Raw genomic sequence first — 23,098 nt, 5'->3', positions numbered from 1 at the left:
CAAAGATGCAAATGCTCTGCTAAGTTAAGTACTGTGAATGGGAAAACATGTCAGGATGGGGGTGGCATGGAGATTTCTGAGGTTTCTGTGTGGGGATTGCTGAGATTTTTTTTTTAAGAAAGGCAGTGTCTGAAAAGCCAAAGTGCGAGCAGTTTGCAACCCACTTCCCAGCAATGAAACCATGGAACCTGTTCCCACGGTAAGGAGGTTTTGGAAAAATTGGTCATTATGTTCTATTGTGAATTCATTAGGTACGCATTTACAAAGGGACATCATACACATAGAAATTTCATTTTACAATAAAGATTATGATTCAGACTAGACAAAAGCAAACAGTTGATTAGCACAGACATTCCCATGTTAATCTATACATCCATAACATTACTCTAACACTTTTGTGCTTTTTTTTTTTCTTTTAATATGATCTCCTTTGAAGGCATATTATTCCTTAAACAAACTAACACAAGTTCTCAAGTTATCTCAGGATAGTTCTTTCAAAAGACAATGCAATATTTCATAATAAACATTTATAATCAGTTTTTTAACAAAGTAATTCATCATATAAACAAATGAATCAGTCAGACACTAAATAAATATTTGTACTGGTAAATACTAGCATTTTGCCTATATCATGTAGGACCTGATCCTGCAAGCCCTCTGTATATGTCTTTATCCCCACTGAATGATTGGTTTCATTTCTTGTTCTAATCTACTATTTTACTTTGAGCTGAGCAAATACTTTCAGGCCACTAAGTTAAGTAATTGAAATAAGCACTGGAATGCATCCCAGCCGACGATGATTTCCTTAGATGTCTTTGTAAATCAGTATTTTTTTTCATGTTTATGAAATTGTCACAAACATTTATCAACAGGCATTCAGTTTTTGATATTTACAATCTGAGTTGCATCAGTTAATTGAGATTGATCAGATAAATTGTATGTTCCTTATTCTTGGCTCTCTAATTGAAAAAAGCATGACCTTTGCACTTAATTTAAAGAGCGGTTTTCAAGAATTAATTCAGAAGTAACAGTGAATTTTACTTTCTCCAGACATTTGAGCTAACAATACTGGGCCAGGTAGGCAAGAGCCTGCAGGAGAATAAGAAGCCAGGAGGTCTCCTTGGGGAGGGTAGACAAGCAAGAATTACCTTCTATTTCTTCTCATCTACCACAATTACTACCTTCTTCAAGGCAATGTGGATGGCCTTTTTTAAAGCATACAGAAAACTATGGCCAGCCCTTTAATTCTGAGTTTACTCACTCCTTTTCAGGGATGCCTTTTTCCTTGTGCGGTAAATCCAGAACAGAGAACCGCAGATAAGAGACATTAACTGACCTACACACCCTCCTCGTGCCTTACAAAATTTATCAGGATATCTTCATACCAATAGATGTGTCAGTGAATTCCAATCTTTTAGTTGTTTTTTGAAAGGAAACACTTTCAAACACACTGAAGAAGTCAGTTACAGTTGAAAAAATTACAAACTTACTTAAATTCAATAATTGCTTACTTTTTCTTGCCTAGCTCTATTTGAAATATAGTTTGAAATCAAAGGTACTGAGGTTATTAGATGTACCCACTGTATTAATTTAAGTTTGGCTGAATTCTGATGGTTTCTTGGATGCCTTTGAGCTCTTACCACAGTACAACATGAAACGTTTCAAGCATGTGGCAAAAATAACAATGATTGTAACAAATTGCTGCCTGAACTGAAGAGAGGAACACATTTTGAAATGCCTCTCTGTATATCTCTATATATATAGGGATATACACACACACACGTGTGCGCGCACACACATATCTATCCCTATATAAACATTTCTTTTAAATACAGAAATTGGTTTTATTATTTCTTATGTTGGTATAATTTTAAATACTTTACTCCGTGAAACCACAATATGATAACTTCAGGCTGTCCAGAGAGATAAATCTTAACACAGTCTTATAACCTCCACTAATATAAATATATTGGCAAGGAACTTTGACCAGCAATAGTAAAATTTGAAACTTAAATAATTATTCTACAATTATTTTAATTTTAACAACAAATTGCTACTGAGTACCAATGTTCATGGAAAATGTAAAAAAAAAAACCATACAGGTTTAACTTCTAACACTGTATCAAGTGCAGCTTTATGAAAGGAATGTAAAAGAAAATGATGTATTAGAGACTCATTCTAAAACGAGAAACAGCAACTTATACTACGCATTTCAGAAAAAGAATACTGTATGCCTGCACTTTATCATAAATGACCATGTTGTGTCAGTTTCTTCTTGCCTGCAAATGAAGGATGTTGGTTCACAAATCTTCTAAAGTGTACATGAGCATTTGATTAAATCCTGTTCCTTGTGAAAATAAAGTTCATTTACACTTAGAGTGAGCAACAATGAGGAGTTTGTTATTATAAGACATTTAAGGACCTTGGTAGCCAGTACCAGTTGTATTTGCAAGTAGCTCCTCAGCTTTTCTTCTTTTTTTTTTTTTAAAAAATAAAGGTACAATCATAGTTATTAATTTACTTTAAAAATTCTAAAGATGAAGAAAAGTAGCGTTTATACATATAAGTCCTCATATAAATTATAAAACTCAAGTTTATCTTATAGAGTTCCATCCCCAGAAGAAGCATAAAGCACTTTTGTGGTACCTTCACCAGTAACTATTTGTATCACATCAAATCTGATAAATGCAACAAAGATGATACTGCATCCCAAAGCCGAAAGAGAGCATTCTTCTGATGCAGTCTCTTATGATGGATATGCTCCATGGGATCATATGATTGCTGTGACTTGACTGAATTTCAAATAAACAAAATATGAAGGAATTCACCTCACCAGTTCAGTAGGTATAAGAAACATCAGTGAACAGCAGCCTCATCCCGTTTGAGGTCAACAGTCTTTGGAAGACAATGAGGAGGGAGTTTAAAACTATGACAGCAAAATCAAATAACAATAACAATAATGAGGTAAACCCCCTAGAAAGGCCAAATAGGCTGAGATGTCAGGAGAGAGTTCGATTGTACCTGACACCCAAGTGTTTCTGTAGCCAGAGTTCAGCAAGCTGCATGGTAGAGGCAAGAGTACTTGCTTTGGACCCTAAGCACATTTTATATTGTTTCGGATCTAAATTGGGGTCACACTGAACTGGATGAAAAATATGGACGACTCCTACTTCTTGACTTCTGAAAGCCTTCAAGCCAGATGTTATCACTTTGGTAAAGAGGTCTACATCCTCAAGTCCCCAGCCTTGAATTGAGGTATCAAATCCACCAGCAGTAAGCAGATCACTTTTGTAAATACAGGTAATTCCAAATCCATACTCCCTCCAAAATCCAGTTCTTTTTGTGAAAACAAAACTACTGTCAGCTGGAGGGTTGCCTCCATATATTACTTTTGGATCATATTGGCTAAAGATGATAGGGTAGTAAACCTGTTCTCCCTGAATAGTGTTATCTCTGCATCGCTGGAGGAAGTCTGGTGTGAATACCAGATCAACATCACAGAACAGCAACAAAGTGCCATTGCCAAATTGAGATGAGGCCATTTCAAGACCTAAACCTCTAGAAAACTTTCCTGCCATTGGAATCAGGGTCATATCTGCCTTGGGATACTTAATGCTGTATTCTTTCATTAGCTCTATGTGTTTGCTGGAATCTTGGCCTGACTCAGAACTGAAGAGAATTATTGCCAACTTTACATTCTGCCTGGGAATCAGACAAGTCTTCTCAAAGTTATCCATAAATCTTGAGAAAATGTCAAATCTTCCTGTGACAGGGACAAGAATATGTATTTTCTTGTCACTGTGTCCCCCAATGTCTTTGGTGCCTTGGAATGATGAGGCAAAAATCTTCAAAGAATTTGAAAGGAAAGAGAAAGATTGAGTGTCAGTGTTGGTATCCTCCAGCAGGCTTCTTACATCCAGCTCCTCTGCTTCTTTGAAGAAAGGTTTGCTAAACAATTGCTGAAGGTAAGCATGGCGTCTCACCGGTACTGTAACTTTCCTTCCTTTGTGCCTTTTGTACAAAAGCAATAAATCCAGGATGTACTCCACTCCATGCAAAGGGTCCACCCTGCGGTAGCCATACTGTATTTCCTTGAAATCAATGAGCCTTCCTCTAGATCTAGAGTTCTCATTTATCATTTCCATCACTTGCATCACAGTGTCATCCAGTGCAGCCCGCAGGACGCTGTTCAGGCTCTGCCGGGGTGGCTGGTTCTCCACCATCGAGTAAAGAAATTTTCCTGTCAGGAACTCCCACTCGATGACTTCGTCCCTTTCATGTGGCTGGAAATGATTGAAAGATGGCATCACTCCCAGTTGCTGATCTTCCTTATTTACTTCACTGTTACTGAGCTTGCTCATCAGGGCACTTTCTCTATGGAGCTGGATGGTCCGATAGCGCAGTTCAGAAATTTTGCGACTCAGTATGTAATTGTGCAGCCTGTATTGGTAGGCTGGTCTTTTGTTTGGATGAAGTGTTATGGCTGTGTGAATCTTACTGTTGTGAAGATCTTGAATGTAACCCTTGCGGTTGTGTTCATAGTTTTCATGGAACAATTGCTGCATCTAGAAAGAGAGAGAGAGGAAAAAAAAGACATTAAGTGGAAGCGCTTGTACCCACAAAAGGACCCATATTGGTAATTTGACCATTAACAGTTCTACACAGATCATGGCTATTTTTAAGCACAGAACTTCAAAGTATTCAGTAGGAATTATTTACAGTGTTTTGGTCCTAGTTTCAGTACTGTTCACAGTAGGTAAATATTGTCCTCTAACTAAACAGAAGGGCAGGTATCTTGCATTTATCTTTACTTCTTCTAACTGCAAACCTAAATGAAATACTTAACCAAAAGTCTGTACGTAATATTTCTGAGCTCCCAGGTGCAGGCTCAATGCTGCTATGTATGAAACACTAAGTCTTCACGTACATCTAAACCTTTATTAGCACAGATCCTTACTGAAAGGTTAGCCAACACTGATGATGTTTTTTAAGAGAACCTTGGATTTATGTCTATGAAGCACAAAGCTGCTTGTATTTCCTACAGACATATGCAAATGGATAGTGCTACTTAACAGTCAAAAACTAATGGACTTCAACAAAACTATTTTTTTTTTCCATATGGACAAAGAATTCAATGACTGAAATATAACCATTGGAATATGTGTGTTGGCAGGGATACATGCAATAGAGTATGTCAATTAAGCTATAGATCATGCCACTATAACTCACCCTGAGTAATTTCCAATGTATTTCTGTGGCAAGAAAAGACATTCTACTTCTGTCAAATTAGTAAATGTAATATCTTCTAAATAGTGAAGGGGGATATTTCATGGCTGAAGCACAGGTCTAGGATTTAAAGTATCTAGCCTTTATACCTTTCTGTGCTAACAGCTAAACTATGAGCAAATCATAAAACTTTCTCTGACTCAGTTTCCTCCCTAAAACAAAACTTAGCTCATTATTAATTTAATGTGATGAATATTTATTCTTAAATGGGAAGTGATCTGGAGGAGTAAAATATTAATATCACAAATACATTTAAGACCCACCACTCTTTGCTAAGCTAACACCTACTAACTCCAGAGAAAAAGAATTATTTCCCATGAGTAGCAGATAAAGGACAAGAGGCTGCTCTTTTTCATCTGCAAACAGACTGGTCTGTAATTAATACATAAAGAAAATGTGCTAATTAGATAGAAAATGTTGTTTAAGCAGGTGTTGCAAGCTTGAGCTATAATCGGATTTTGAGATGGGTATTGCAGTTTGTCTTTTATACACTGAGGAAATCACGAAAGAAGGAGATGCTGTTTGGTTGCTGAATGGTATCAGCGTCCTTTCCCACAAACCCTCCACTCTTTCTGAAGTCCTCTGATCATAAAGAATCACCTGAGTTTTTCTTCATCCACAACAAAGAACGGTATTTGAGTATAACTGAAACAGCCATTAACTACCTTTACACATGTAACTTATGGTACCTGAATTTTCACAGTAAGTTTTATTTAAAGTAGCATAATGTATTTTATCCAAAAGATTTTAAACAGATGACAAACTGTCGCTGTAATACTAAATGCTGTCCTCCTCTTGCGCAAGTTCTTCTGTAACCCTTGACTTATTACAAGCTCAGCTTCACAGCAGAATCATTAGCAGCACTCATTTAACAGAAATATTCTATTAATATACACACCGCATTTTTATTACATTCTAATTTCAGATGCCTTCGTTTATTTGATATGCTCCACTGAAATCACAGCGAGAGGATGTACTTCATTATACTAATGATTTTGTTTTTGATAATCAACAAATTAACAGCAGCAATGAAAAAAAAATTTGAATCAACCCAGTAATACAGTATTATCACACATATACAATACTGTACTAATCAATTTTAAATGACTTTACTGAACACTTTTAATAGATCTCAATACAGAGAAAACAATTCCAAACAAATATGACACTGCCTGAAGACAGCAGGTTTTAATCTTGGTGCCACACAGAAAATTGTTTTCCATATTGCAGGACAAAAATGTCTTTTTACAACTCAAATTATTAATACCTAGATGAAGGCAATTCAATGTGATCCTAACTTTGCTTTGAAATTTTTAAGCAAGGTGGTCGAGCCTAGGAGGCAAAGGGAAAGATGATTAAATTTCCTGCAGAATGGACCTGAATTGGTCAAGGCAGTCATAAGTGATCTGGAAAAGGAGGTGATTTGGGAGGTGGCGAGATTTACTGAATACAAATTAAAATCATTAAGCACGGTAAAAGTAAAGCTGCCTGCAAAAGTTGTGATGATTTTCAATGTCCAGGTAATAAAATGGCAGATTAAATTCTGTGTACATAAATGCAAAGCACATGTGAAGAAGGCAATCCTAATTATACCTGAAGAATGTCAGGCTGTGTGCAAGCTGTTAGCACTCTGGAAAGAGAACCTAGTTACTCAGTAGGCAATTCTGTGCAAATGTCATGTCGATGAAAAGAAAAGCAAATAGCATGAGGACAAGTCTAGAGTGAATCAGAAACATCATTATATGGTTGTGTCCATAGTGCACCTGAATCTCGAAGGCTGTGGGCAGGTACCTTGTCAATATCATGACGTCCCATCTGAAATTAATAACATATGAGTAGAAAGGTACTAAGCAAGGCCACCAGATGATCACACATGTGGATTGTTAGATGAATAGAGGGAGAAAGGGCGTAATCCAAAGAGGGACAACCCCCAGATCTATAGTCAGTAGCACCATAAGGGAAATGGATAGGAATAGTCACCATCTCTTCTCACATAAAGAACTAATACACATACAATGATGCTCTCAAGATTCAAAAACCGAAAAGGAAATACTCACGTAGCTCAACCACAAAACTTAGTGGCGTAGGAACTGCAGATGGTAAAATTTTGCATGGCTTCAAAGAGTGAGCCACCAGCTTAGTGGGAGACTTCCATCATTGCTATGTTAAACACAAAGGTACACTTTCTCCACAACATTGCTGTACTGCAGACTCCTGAGGCCTCAGCTGAGCTTATATCACAATATGTCTTTATTGTCTTACACCCCTGCCTCGGCTTCTTCTACTGGTTACTGCAGAGAGAGGGTATTTTGTCAAATGAACGTTTAGTATCACATGATACAACCACTTTACATTCACTGAAACTAGTGAATGGGAGTTGTCTTCAATTCCATATAATACATGGAGACACAAAATTTTTATTTTTTCATATTGCAGGACTTTGTGACTTTCCTGAAGAGTCTGCTGTCTTCTGAACAATTCTTACAGGACAACTAATGCATGAGTTGGCAAGGACTTCTGCTTGCCTCTTTTCATGCTAGCTGAAACTAGAAGTTGGCAAGAAATGTGAATAATCTAATCATTCTGAGGAACTCTGAACTGCAAGCAGGAATGAAAAAAATGAGAAGAAACAAATTAGAATAAAGGCAATGCTTTATTATAGTGGCAGAGAAATACAATAGCTAATATATAAGCACAATGTAATTTGCATTGCAAGCTCTGAAATCATTGTAATCTCTGTGATTTACTGATGTAATAAAAAAGGAAAGTTCTTATTACATATACACAAAAGCCCAAAATAACCTACTCTATTATTGCAAGACTATCACATATTAAAAGATTGAATGCAAATGGTGCTTTTTAAATTAACACAATTTTTCTTTGAGCATTGCTTAAGAACAATTTCTCCCATTTAACAGAGAAGACATGGAACTTAATTCTCCATCCACTCTAGCTCTTCCTAAATCTACAGCAGTACTAAACTGTTGACCATTTTATCTAAACTAGACTTTTAATAAATTTAGAAATAAGATGGACAGGAACTATTCCTGGTCTTTTTCTTCACCCTGCTCTTTAAGAGTTTAGCTCTCCTAAAGATGAAGATTTATTCACTATTTCCAGTGACTTCAAGGGGCATTTCACCCATATGAAGAACACATGAAAAACCTGTGTGTTCATGAAGATACTGTTTGGCTGAACAGCAGCAAGCTGAGTACCTTAATTGAAGGGTGAGTTAAAAAAAATTAAAAATCCAGGTAACTACAGGAAGATTAGGATGTTCTCAATAATGTGTACTATAATAAAATGCAACACTAAGCTATGGGTGGTCATAAGTTTCTGGACAGGAAAACAGATTTCAGCAAGTCATTTGGTATGGTGCTATGAGAAAAACTGTCATCCTGGAGAAGATAAGGATTAAGACTGGAATTATGAAATGCATATGAACTGGATAACAGAGAAGCAATAACTGGCTATGTTTAAATGGGGAACTGTCAGTTTGGAGGGAAGTCATTACAGAAGCTTCTGAGGAACAACATCATACCTAGTGACATTGGCACAAAATCTGGGTCACTGCTCACAACACAAAGTTGAGGACATCATGATGAGACAACAGGAGAAGACACCTCACAAGAAGAGACAGAGAACTTGGAGAAGCAACACTGCAGAAATTCAGTGGTTGTAATAATACAACACACATAATCCTACACCCGTGGTTTTAAGAGCTAGGTGCCTAAGTTATCTCAGGAAAGTTGGCTTTTTAAACTGGAAATAACTAACAAGTAAGAATAATGTAAGAATATTAGCAGACAGTAAGGTGACATGTAGAGATTATGAAACATCAGTGTGAATCCTCCACAGAAAAGGAAAACAGTATTTTGTGTTGCATCAGTCAGAATATTTCTGAAAGACACAGTGGACAACTTCACACAACCCTGAACCTGCATTTTTATCAAATGCGTGGGACCAAATCAATGCAAAAGAGATCTGCCAGGACCAGAAACTATCCTATGAGAAGAAGCTAATGTTATTCGGCTTGTTTAACCTTGCAAAATGAAGGATAAGAATCATATTGTCTCTAAATCCATTAAGTAAATAAGAAAGAGATAATGAAAGCAAACTAGCCTTAGGTTTATCTCGGCAGGAAATGAAAGGAGAATTTCTAGCTGTCAGAAGAAGAAGGGTTTAGAACAGGTTTTCAATACCAGTAATGCATACCATTTAATCAGGTTATAAAAAACTAGATTGCTTGTGAGTAAGGGAATCAATGACTTGAGAGATCCATTCAATTTTTCGTATTGATACAGTGTTTGGTTTTTAGTAAGAATTAATTACATATTATTAATTGGCAGCAGCCAACCTTCCTACAAATAGACATTACACTGAAAATACCTAACATCATCTTTCTGTTCACAGTCCTCAGCCAATAGTAGTTCCTTATGTTTACACTTGTGTAATGCCTAACAAACCAGCTTTATATCTGTAAAAACGATGACTGGTAATGTAATAGCTTTATAATACAACCATTTGTTTGTGGTTTATAATGCATCTGTGAAGCATTTTGCCACCAAAGCATAACAAGGATTCATGTTTCACAATTCAAATTATTCTAAGGGATTAAAACCTGCTGCTATCTTTATATTATGCCCATCACTTTAGCATATGATGCACCCAGAAACAACAGGGAAAACTGGAGTGTAATTATAGTCTATAAGTGATAGTAAAACACCATGTATACAAGAGTTACATCTTGCTGCATATTGAAAGGCATATTCCCTAATTCTTCCTAGAGAACTAAGTTTGAGCCAACACAGCCACAGAATAACACACTGAATACTATTCCATTTCACACATCATTAACAGACACAGTAAATAACTTAAGCACCAGAATCAACAGTATTCCTGCTGACATCATCCCCAGGATGAACAAAACTTGACGTATTGATTCCAGCTCTGGTGTGTAGGGCATAGTAAGCAGAAAAATTACAAGCGCACACCACAAATTCAATTAGTACTTTCTTCAGCATTAGGATTGTTCACTCAATAGAAAGGGATCTAACTTCTTATTTGCAGACTAGCTAGGTATGATATGTAGTGATCAAAATAAAAAAGAGCTAATTTTTTTAGACTCTTTAAAAGTAGAACTGTGCATTAATTATTTATAACTCTTCTGCTGGCCCTCACCTTAATGAGATTAATAAATAAAGGTTAATACAAACCCTTTTGGACCATTTTCCCCCCACCTCCTTTCTCACATTAGTCAAACCATTGGACTGAAATCAGCTCAGCACGCTGTAAGCCAAGTGATATCAAGAAAAGCTAAAATAAAGTGCTCATGAAACGGTGCTGCTCTGTTAAAATTAGTAGACTTTTTTGACATTGCATCTCTTTATAGCTTTAAACTAAAAAAACACACTCCAAATCCCAACGTTTTTCTGCAATGTAGGACAGACAATACAAGAAAGATGTATAAAGTCACGCTGTTTTATGTATGATTCTAGCTACCCTCCTGCTATAGGGATACTTCACCAAGCACACAATGTAATAAAATCCAACAAATCTGTACAGGCAAAATAATTTATTTTCCTATCATAGCGTAAGCTTTGTGTAATTCAGCAATCTTCAGACTTGTGGTTGCTCCTACATCGTCATGTCATTGAGGAAGCTCAGGAGAGGAAAGCACATCCACATTCTCATGGAGTTACACAGTGAGACGCTGGCAAGTGCACTGGGACCAGCTATATGTTTACAACATGAGTCTTGGAAGCTGAACATGCCCTCCTCAGCACTAACTGAATATACTTGCAGTCCAGCAGGTAAATCCATCTGCAGTTTTGGCATTCATTTGCCTCATTATTGAAGGTGATTTATCACAGTAGCATTGCCTGCTATTGCATCCAGGCAACAGCACTAAGCATGCATGTTATTTTATATCCTTTTGAAGACCTTGGCAAGACACGTGCACTTCCTTAGGCAACAGGTCCATGCTTAAAACTTTTCCAAATGACAAAACTGTTCTCGGGCTCCTCCCAGTCAGGTGAAGGGCCAATCCACCCTCGTGCAAGCCAAACCCTTCCATGCCCTCAGGGCCGTACTGCCAAACTGGATCTCGCCCAGGTTCCTGCCATGCCACAAAGGCTGCTGCAGCTCTCTGTACAACCACCCTTCCCTGGGGCTCTGCCCCTCGCTCACTGGTGGTGGCTGTGCCTCAGGTATTTTGTCTGGAAGGTCTCCCAGAAATAGGGACTCTGATTTTATTCCTGCAGTAAAGAAAGATGCCCAGTATTTGCTAGCTGGTACCCCGTTGGAAGATTTATGAGGTTGCTGCCTTGGTTACTGAGTAAACTGTTCCACCTCTGGGAGAAAGGAGAGCCGATAGCTGTTTGCTACTTGTCAGTGAGCTCTAAAAAAAATTCAGATCTGGAAGACCTGTGTCAAAGGTGTTGACTTTGACTAACTGTTTTTTTCTTGTCTGAGCTTGCTGACAGTTAACGTTTATTCCCAATCAATTCTTTTTGGTTGGAGTTTTCCTAAAAACAAGATGTCCTTTTAATAGCTTTGTATACAGCTCAGAGAACTTGGAAGTTGTGTAACATCCTACAGCAGTATCTATATAAATAATTTAGAAAATACATTTCTTTACATACTGAAACTCTATCTTCAGACTGTAAATGCTATGACAATTGTTCTACGATCAACAACTAGTAGAGTAAAATGCTCTCAGGCTGAGCCCTTAAATAATTTGCTGGGATCAAGGTGAAGAAAATGAATTTTCATTCCAAATATTAAGACGTACATTTCAACGATTTCTCTTTTAAATACACATTATGAGACAGGCACAGAGCTGATTAATAAGCGGTATTTCACAAATTTTAAGATATATTTCATAACTTTCATTCAGCATTTTAGAAACAATAAAAATGAACTATTTCAGCATTTGTATCAAGTCCTTAAAATATTTCATCGTTAAAATAGCATGCCTAATTTCATTATGATGGTCTGCTAGTTACCTATAATCTGTATCAACTACACTCTACAGGCCAACTAACTTTTTTATATACTTGCATTATTATTTACAGAATTCATATTATATTTTAAAAAAAGGCATTGCAAAATTTAATCACAAAAGTGATTCATAATCACTTACAGGAAAAGAAAAATACATCTTCAGTGTAAGTCACAAAAACTTCCTGAAGGTTAACACACAATACTTCATCAGAGTATTTAAAAATATTTCTACCTACAAAACATACACTTTTTTTAATATGCAGTTGGAAAATGCTTACTTGTTAACTTCAAGGAGCAAAAGAAGAGGAAAGTTACTTTGCCTACATCTTATCCTTAAGCGTAGACCATTTCTGAAGGTATTTTACAACCATCACTGAATCATAAAGTTAAAACCCAAATTTTTCTGTTAGCACAAATAATAATAATTAAAGTTTATTGTGGCTATGGAATTTTTTATTAAAATAATTACAACTAACTCATTTACATAATACATGTATTTTCAAGTGTGTAAGTATTTTTATTTCTTGACCTTAAACTGTCCATTTCTTGCTGTGTAACAGATTTGGCCATACAGAGGCAAAAACATTAAAATCTGTTAAATTATTAGCCTGCAACACGTGCATCAGAAAAAAATGGAAAAGTCTTTAAAGGTCACATATTTAGTCAGAAATACCAAATTCTATCCTTTGGATTATGGAAAAAAGACGAAATGGTGATTTGAAGACTGATGATCTTTCTGAATCATTTCAGTGTGTCTTATGAAATGAGCTAGTATATTTGTTTAATGATAAACTTTACTAAAACATGGAGTTCTGCATCTGTGTATCTGATCAAAGATCTGAACACTGTAATTATTCCTATAAGTGCATAAATAGCAAAAAAGCTGATTCCACATATACAAATTATATAGAAACTGGAAACTTGATTTTTTTTATGCTATATGGGTAATATCACATTTGGACTAGCAACATAGCCCACTTTACAGGATTACTCCAGAAGGAATTTTTACTGAACAATTTCCCTTTTGTTCCACAGACAAAGATCATGGGCAAGTCCATTATTTTAATGACAAGTTGAGTTTTTCAAGCTTTTGATTTTCTGATCCTGTGTTTTATTACAGGGAACTAGGAAACATTTTGTGGCTTGTGACATATGGTGTGGATATCCTCTGGACCCTTGTGCATCAAGCAACTAGTATGTGTTTGCCTAGAATTGTTGCCAATAATCTACAATGAATGCATATTGGCCTTTCCATTCTCATGTTCCCAGCAGTACTCATATATTTATATTCAGCTCATCCCAACAGCCCTCCCTTCCACAAAAAAACCAAGACTTCCAAGGAAACCATCCAAATCTTGACAATTTTTAGCATGGATGTACTCAGCACAGTAAGAAGGCTGAAGCTCTCCACAGTGTTACACCAGAGAGTAGTTTGTTGCATGACTGTACGAAGGTACACAGGACAGTATTTCATAGATACTTGGCTAGAGCTATTCCTAAAAAAATAGCCGTAATGCATCCTTTCTGTTCTTCACTTGTAGAGAGCAATCTTCCTGTACGATGTGTTTGAGAGCCTTCATCCATCTAGCCCTGTTTCATAATAACCAACCGCGGATGGGGACAGGAAATTAACATCCTGTAATGGGCCTGAGGCCACGCTGCGTGGCATGGCATGTGCTTCATGCCATGACTTCACTCCTATCATACACGCTGCTACAAGGACAGAGGCTCAGCACGTGATCTGCACTCCTGTCACATCGCCTGATGTGGGAAAGTAACTCCCTCCACTCACAGCCCTGCCATGTGCAATGTATGAAGTCTCTACCGCTGAATGAAGAATGAGATTTTCTTCTGTGCCTCAATTTTAGGGTGCAATATAAAAATTTAATGTTTCTGTAGCCTTTATGCTTCAAGTACTCTGAGTGGGTAATCTTAATACAGTGGGAGAGAACAATTTTATATAGCAAGAGAAAGCAGCCCCACACGTGCCTCGCCTCAGTAACGACACTAGCTATAAACACTATGAAGCTCCTTTCTCATGAAAAATCCTTCTACAGTAGTGGTATTTTACAAGGCACAATCCTCCTTACTGGGAGGTGCGAGCATCTGTGCAAACTACAAGAGTCTGACACAAAGGGTTCCCTGGTGTTTATGACTTTCCTGGAAAATAAAGCTAACGGAAGAATCTGCATGCCTGAACCTTCCTGAACGTGTTATCCACTACAGAAGATGTACATCTTACATGGCTCTGCAGGAGCTCGGAAGGTCTCCCTTAACTGATTCAGTCATAAGTATCCTTACTTTTGAAGTAATTCAGCAATTCAGATGTTGAAGAGAACATTGAGAAAAAGCCACTATAATTTCTCATTCATTTGAAAAAAAAAATACTAAAAAAAACAAGCTTCAGGGCTAAAAATTCTGAGATCTAAGTGCTGAGGTAAATTGTTTCAAAGTGGAAATGCTTCTCTGCCTCACTAGTTGGTCACATTTCTGCCTAAATGAAAATTTCTAAGTGAAAGCAATTATTTGTGTTTAATATTCACAGTATATTTATCATTATAGCCTACAAAAGGGAAGTGCTCTGAGGTATTATGTATCAGTGCAGTCAATTATTGGGACACAAAAGTTTTTTTCTCATCTTGTTTGATTGGGTTTTAGAGTCTTTAGTAAGTATTACTGTTTGAGGCTAAAATCTGAGGCTAAAATGAAAGCAAAAAATATTTTTTTCAAGCTGTTTTTATTGCTCCCTCAGTTTTATCTAATGTGCAGAATCCACTTCAATACAAAAGACAGCAAAAACGAATAGCCCTATGCTCCCCAAGTCCACAGTTATTTGAAAACAGCACTTCACTTTCCATAAATGTTAAAAGAAATAATAGGAACGTCTTTACTGTAACTAGAAGATTTATCTATACAAGCCATGTACCAAAAACATTCTCCTTTTAAGCTTAGCATCACAATTATTTATTAACAGCTAATTAATATAAATTGCCTTTACACAGCAATAAGCATTCTACCACATCATTCTGTCACCCCCACTTTTTTTTCTGCAAAAACATGAGTTTTGGGAACTTGTTAAGTAACGTTAATCCAGTGCAACCTGATGCAACTTTGATCTTCAACCTTGAAGCTGATCCTGCTTGAAGAGCAAGGGACTGGACCAGATGATCCCTAAGGTCTCTTTAACTTAAATTGTTCTAGGACACTACAATTCTATATTAGTAAGTATTCTGACATTACGGAACATAATTTGAAGAGGAACATGTGGCAGAAATTTCTACTATCACTATTTCTATCAGTATTAGGGAATGTGCACCTGACATCCTCTAAAAGTCTTTCACAAAAATATAAGCTTTGGGAGACTAGAAACACTGACAATTCAGAGTATTCTTAACTTGTTAATACATGACCTATGTTATATGGCACATATGCCGAGGCAAACAACATACAGCATGATTCAAAATTTTTAGGAGTAAAGAGATGCCTTAAAGAGATGCTACTTCCTCTGTCCATTTATCCTTTTTTCCCCTTGATCTTACATACAATTAATTTTTTCACCTACCTCTTTTCTTGGGAGTGTCTTTCTCTTCTGCAGACTTCTGGAAAGTGTTTAGATACAGCAAAAAGTAATAATTCTCCTGTGCTGAGTTGACACCCTTCTGTTTAATCAGATACCTAAGTCTGTCTTTTCTTTTTTTCCACCCACTAGGTCTAAAACTAAATCATTTATACAGGCCTGGAATTATGTATCAGGAGCCCTATAAGAAGAGTACCACGACATTCCTGAAGATTAAATACATAGTCTCAACACATGTATTGTACACAGCCAGTTAAACAAAATGACACCAATGGCAATTTTATCAGCTGAACTTCCATGCAACTTAAAAAAAAAGATACACCAGGAGGAATTTCTCAATCAGAAAACGTATCTTGCCCCCCCTATAGAAGAATGCAGTGCACCAGCAGATCTCTCCTCTGCTAATAATGATAAAGTTTCTTCTCTCCTCTGCTTCTGAATGATAAAGACAACAAGGCAGGGAACTGCACCTGGGGCTTTCTTTTTCAGAAACTGTGTATTCTGTATGTGAACAAGTGAATACTAATGGTGTGCTCCTAACACTACCGCAACATCAGTCTTGTCTACACCCACCTCTTCCCACTGGGAAGTTAAGCCATACCAGGAATGCTCACACAGCTGGAGTTAGGGAATTTACCTACAGGGGACCATGAGAAATAAGCGCTAGGTTCATGAAAAAGGCAGCTTTTCTAATACTGAGGCGTTGCTAAACAGAAGATCAACATCAAAGGGGCCTGGGACTGCTAGCCAGAGCAGTGCTGGTCCCTGGCTGAAATGCCAGGAGATTAAAGTTTGCTATCCCCTGTGGACTGGAACCAAACAGAAGGGAGTTTGGTGAGATTCTCAACACAAAGTTTGTTCAGATCTCCAATCTAAACAAATCTGCAAAGAAGAAATATAACATAATGCTGCATTTGCCTTCACTGTTGCTTGTCTGATTATTTCTAGAGATATTTTCTCCTCAGATACAGGCACCTCTGAAAAGAAGTCTTTTCATATCTGAAAATATTCATAACACATAATAGCAAACCAGATTAGCAATAAAAAAAATAACTCAAGCACTGAAATAAGAAAAATCCTTTAAAAAGTCATTGAAGTCCTCAGGAAAAAAATGAGATTGGCTGGAAGAAATCCCGTAACTCTATCTGTATTTCAACACAATCCATAATTATGCATATAAAATCTTATTTCTCTTGAGGCACAGGCATGCAGCTTGTTTTCTTCTCTACTGTTCACCAACTACAATTTTCTTTTTTTAATCTTAAGAAGCTATCGTTCTACTGCAAATAGTTTACTTCAGAAAACTGCTGGTTTTACCCTTTAAAGAAGCTTTTGAAGCCTTTAATTATTAGAAGAAAATTCAATAAATGCTTGCATAGCCAATTAAGTACAGATTTATATTCCGGCACTATCAGATGTTGAAATGATGCATGAAGAACAGTACCCATAACTTCCATTAAGTAATGCCACAAATTCTGTGTTTAAAAACTTCATCAATCAAACAAATCAGCTGTTTGAATATATTACACATTTGTTTATATTAATGCCTAAACACCTACAACAGAAACAGTGTAGGAAAACACTTGGCCTCAAATGTCTTTGTTTATTCACAATTAGCAATATTTCACAAAGAATTAATTTAAGTATTTCAATTCCCCAGTCCATTAGCCTCATTTGGATAGATTTTCCACACAAAATAAAGAAAGGACAAGCATTCTAAAGAGACATACGTAACTGAAAAAAATAAAAGCTTAGCACAGGAGTGATACTTGGTTATATCTTTAAAGATGGAGAATAAGAATTCAATCTGCAGCACCCATTTTAAATTACACTCAGCTAGGCAGCATCAGATAAAAACTCACTGCAATCTTTTATGCAGTGCTGGTCTAAGGACAGAGGCAAGAATGTGATAGAGAGGTAATACCCGTTTTTAAAACTAACTAGCATAAAAGGACAATATAAACAGTTCTAGGGGAAAAAAACCTTAAGAGACCTAAAAAGCTGCCTGGAAGTCTTTTGGACATCTTAGCTGACTAGTTTCCTTGCTTCAAGCTCAGGCCATGATATTTGGATTTCGTGTTTTCTGGTAATAAATGCAACATATTGACAAAATCTGGGGTATCAGAAGGGATAAAGGATAATGGAAATTGGCAAACTAAAAAGACAAACAGATCAGGGCTAATGTGTACCTAAGACTTACAAGGAAGAGCATATTGCTAATATAAAAACAGGCAATCTCATAAAAATCAGCACTTGTAGCAGAGCACTGAATTTCTGTTTAAAACTGTAAGGGCATGAAATTTATTTGATTTGCTTTGAAGCCTATGCGTATGTTCAAACTGCCTTCGAAATCTGGCATGTTGCAAAAGCTGTTGGGTGGTGTAGGTGGTGTAGGTGTTCAGTTATGGACATGCTGGAGCAGAGGAGTCTTGAAAGACAGCATCCAGAGGAAAAAAAACTGCCCCCCCCCCCCCCCCAACAAACAAAAACCCCAAACAAAACCCCAAACTATAACAAAATTTTTAAATCTGGCAGAAGCTACAACCCTTTCTACATACATTTGTCTGGATATGAGACCACGAATGTCATCCCACTTCATGTGATTTCAGTATATCTAGGCGTGACAGACAAAGGACAGATGACACAAGCACTGAAGTGTGTTTAAGCACTCAGCCATGACTTAATTTATTTATATACATTTATACAGAAGTGGTTTGGGAGACCTAGAGCTATGACAAAAGGCTGTCTGCAGCAGGAAATACGGCTGACTTTGAACTTTCTAATATGATTGAAAAAACAGGCATAAATTCTATCATTACAGCATGCCACTGAGCACTGGCCCACTCAGGTTGCCATAATTTTCTATCTGCACGAGGTAAGAGGGAGGTAATCTTTCTTCTTCCACTTGTCTTTGGCCACGCCACAGGGTTTGCCTGCTGCGTCCAGACCTTTTTTATACATTCAGACTCACCTTTGAGGATGCAGGTGTGAATAGAGTGTTCAGTGAGACATGATGCCGTATCGCCAAGAGAAAGGAGATTTACAGAGCCCTTTTCTACAGAGGTTAAGTCTACATTCCCCTCTTTGCTCACTCAACTAGTGGTGGGGCTTTGTATTCCCATTATGCAGAGGTCTTGCCTGCCTGGGTGCAGGGCCTGTCCTTCCCAGGCAGGGGCAAGTGACAGAGTTTGGCACTAGGAGCAGAGACCCAAAGATAACTGGAACTAAAACCTGCCTCCAGCCTGATTTTTCTAATGCTAGGATTATTAACTTTACAGAGGAAACATACAGTCATGCAGCTACAATAACACAGGAATAATTTACAAATAACAGATAATGGATATCAGACATGTCTTTTTTACTAGGACAAAGAAACAGAAGACCAGCAGATATAAAATGGAGAAAAGGAAAAAGTCTGTGTGTGATACAGTACCTAAGGGAGCCAAGGCTTCTTAACAGTATTGAAGCTCAAAACTTAGCATGAAGCTAAAAGGATTAAACATACACATAATAAGAACATCCAAGATGACATTGTAAGGGCCAAGAGCAGTGAGAACCCTTGCTGCTCTGGGGCAAAAGAAATTTGGTAGCTCAATAACACCCTACTGGAAGGTCTCAGCACGAGCTCACTGCGAAGATCAAGCCTACAGAATGCAGTATTAATAAGTCTTCCCAGATAAATGTATTTAGTAAAAAATGAGAATTTGACCGCTTTCACATACATCACATCACACTAACATACTGAAAACAGAATTTTCAGTACCTTCGGACAACAAAACAATAAATGTGGACTGGTTAAAAAAGAATTTTTCTCTTTATTTAACTTGGTAAGCACATCTCTGGAACACTTTAGTACATTGCAAAGTCCCATTTTCAAGTCTCATGTTAAGTAAGAAAACAGAAGCATCAGCAGACCTACCCAGTATGGACCAAGGCTCTCTATTCTATCTCTGCTGATTAAATACTCCCTTTTTACAATAAAGTTAAACATAAAATTTGTAGCAACCTCTGCAAAATTTAGGAATGACTGAAACCTGGTTCTGGTGGCTGGTAGACCTAAAAGTGGTTTCCCAGAAGTTACCACTGAGAATTAAAGACTGAACTAGAGCACCCAAAAAGTCAGAATTCTCCCAAAGAAACAGCAGGCAAGATCAGTACAGTAAGACTTTCTGTTATACTTCTCCATTTCCGTGACATAAAAGTTGCTCAGCAGTCTGCATACTGATAGCCTCCATGATAGGCAAGATTTAATCTCTTTTTGATTTAATTTTCCTACACTCGTACTACATTGAGTCATTACTCAGATGAGGAAGTGAACAGCATGATCTCCTTGTCAACCTAGTTTTCCCTTCTTGCTTTGTCAGTAAAAGAAAAAAAAAGACGTTTAAATTAAGATTTTACTTCTTATGGTGTAATCAAGGAGATTAAGTATAGCTTCCTTCCAGCTGATTTTATTAACATTAAAGTTTGATGATAAATTATGAACCACCCTTGAGCTAAACATCCGATTAAAATAACATAAGCATGGCAGGATGTCTGTTACAATGTTTTTCTTAGAAGAAATCCTAATTATATTGCCATTATACTTTTCCACAGGCTTAGCTGTGTTTTCTGACTGGATGGGATGAAAATATAGCATTAATTAACATGAATGAATTCTTACAACATGACTGAGAATTAGCCTTACACTAAAAATAAACAAAATCCAAGCCTACTGAGTTATATCCTTCATGGGGACTGGAGATGTTGCATTGAAAAGTGACTCTTCATCCTCCCAGCATTATAAAATATCCTTAAGAAGATACTCCATTGTTGGATTTCTGAATTGGGAAGTGATGCTGGTTAGTAAAAAGAAAAAGTCTTTCAGCTACAGAATGGTAATTTAAAACCCATTTCATGTTGCCTCATATGTCTTTATGGCTGAAAATGTTACTGTTTTTAATACACATTTGAAAATATATATTATGAAAAAAGTGGTATTGCCCTCCTAATGGCAATTTCTAATTCAAGTCATAGAATGCAAACTAATTTTTTTTTTCAGGTAGCAAAAGACCTGCGCATTCACTGGATCTTCAGTTATAAAATCTACCAATTTTCTTACAAATCACAAAAGCATGTCTGGCTTCACAATTAGCTCATTAAGGAATCTCATAATCTACATCATTCATCTATATCATCTACATCATTCATCTATATCACATCATTCTGTTTTATACCAAATCTGTCATAGCATAATTAAATATACAGAAAGCAGTTCTATAAATGCTTGCCATAAAGATTTTGGAACAAAACAAAAAAGATGACAAATGGGGAAGTGCAATGGGGTATGGCAAATGGCCAGGATTGATATATTTGGAGAAATAGTCAAGAGAAGCAAATTCCTGGTGAAAACAATTCAGAAAAAAAAAAATAAGGACTTCAGATTTTACCAAACAATTGACCTAAATAATTCACAAATGAGCTGGCTCTTATTTTCATTAAATTGTTGGTTGGTTTTGAATTGAGGACGTAGGGCAGAACGGAACAGGGCACAGAGAGTAAAAATTAAAACAAAGTGCAATAGCTCATTTTAATATTCTCCTGTCTCTGACTGTAAAATGTTATAATACCTTGAAAGGATGAGACCAGAACTATAGAGAGCTGGAGCTATTCCTGTAGGATAACATTACATTTATTTTTAATAGGATGAATATTAAGAAAATGACTCCTCTGTCAAGGTGGCCTGTAGTTCTGTTTCGTAATGATGGTGACACCATATAGTAAGATAAACTCTTTCTCACACAATTTCATTTTATGATCAGCTTGAAAAAAACATTACAGAGCTGTTTGTAACACACCTAACAGAATTATTACATTTGTTTTCTTGGATGTATGCCTACAGGGAGCTGTTATTTCTGTTACAGCCTACCAATTCCTATAAAGAGTAAAATCAGACATTTGTTTAAAATACTGAACAAAATGGGGAAAACAAAAAAGAACTTTAGACAGAGATGGTAACAGGAATAAGTTCATTCAAAAACATGGCAACAAAATTATTTTTCTTGTACTGTGACTGAAAACAGATGTGGAATGTGGGGATGCAAGCAATAAGGCACACAGGGTATTGACACTCATTGCGCTGAGATAGGGTTTAGGAGGATGGGTTGAAATGTCACTGTGTCTGTCTCAAAACCAGGTAGGCTTTGCCTTCTGAGAAAAACTATATACTATAATGTGCAAATGACCTCGCTCATATATGGAGTTCACAAACGTAATCAAAAAGGAAGACAGAAATAATGTATTGGAAATTCCCGCTAATAAGCTAAGACTAGCAATTAGAGACGTAATTGGTTATTTTTCCTACAACTATTGTGATTATGCTGATCTCATCAATTGTTTGCTGAAAGATTTCAGCAAGCAAGCAGAAGATTCAGCTATCTTCACTTTGGAAATTAGTTTTGGTCTTCTCTCTTTAGTGTCAGCTGGGTTTTTTAATACTTAAAACATCTATCAACATATTTTCCTTACAGATATCACCAACAGGAGTTTCTTTCAAAAAGAGATCTAAATATACAGATATGGCACCATTTGGAACCGTGGTGACCTCTTTCACCAAATAGGCATGTTGTATTTTATCTATGTGTAAAAGTTAAAATAATGCAGTTAGTAACTCAGTTTTAAGCTTTTTCATACTTACTTAGCCTACCTATGCAACAGCTGCTATACGGTAATGTATTTCAATCACTACCGGTCTGAATTATAGTTACAGTCGTGACATTGAACAGCTCAACACCACAACAATGAAAAAAAACCCATCTAGCCAAAAGGATCTTTCTGTATTTACATAATTAGGAAGCACGTAAGTTGCGTCAACTCATTTCTATACTTCAATCAAACTGAAAAACCTCTTTTCCCATTTTACAATTTCATTCTTTCTCTCATTCAGCTTAAAGTAACTGTAGACATATGAACTGGTCCTCACTTCTCTTTCCAAGACAGGTGTCTACAAAGTAGTGCCTTACCGACCCCTAATTTTAAAATGCCTACATTAGAAGCCTTAGCACATGAAATCTATTTTTGTATAAAATAAATTCAGAACCATAATCACTGAATTTTCATCAATTTCATTCCCAAAAATCCTTCCCATGCAAGACTTGGACGAGAAAGCAAAACCTGGATGCAGCACACACAGCAAGGAACATCCACAGACAATTATGCTTAATCACTGCTTTAAGATGGGCAATTTCTGGT

At 36.7% G+C, this 23,098-nt stretch overlaps 1 protein-coding gene across 1 annotated transcript in view; it reads right to left on the bottom strand.

Moving 5' to 3' along the window:
• Nucleotides 1-292: 292 nt before the first annotated feature.
• Nucleotides 293-23,098, bottom strand: part of LOC104008755 (chondroitin sulfate synthase 3) — a 169,952-nt gene continuing 147,146 nt past the window's right edge. The window contains exon 3 of the mRNA XM_087742576.1: nucleotides 293-4,565. Coding sequence (XP_087598702.1) covers nucleotides 3,000-4,565 — 1,566 coding nt within the window. The 3' untranslated portion in view covers nucleotides 293-2,999. The remainder of the gene's footprint in view (nucleotides 4,566-23,098) is intronic.

The sequence above is a fragment of the Nipponia nippon genome, unplaced genomic scaffold (genome assembly GCF_047370975.1).
Source record: "Nipponia nippon isolate SJK-2023a ecotype South Korea unplaced genomic scaffold, ASM4737097v1 scaffold_8, whole genome shotgun sequence".
NCBI classification, from domain to species: domain Eukaryota; kingdom Metazoa; phylum Chordata; class Aves; order Pelecaniformes; family Threskiornithidae; genus Nipponia; species Nipponia nippon.
The sequence above is the reverse complement of the archived record's forward strand: the minus strand, read 5'-3'. Positions and strand labels throughout refer to the sequence as shown.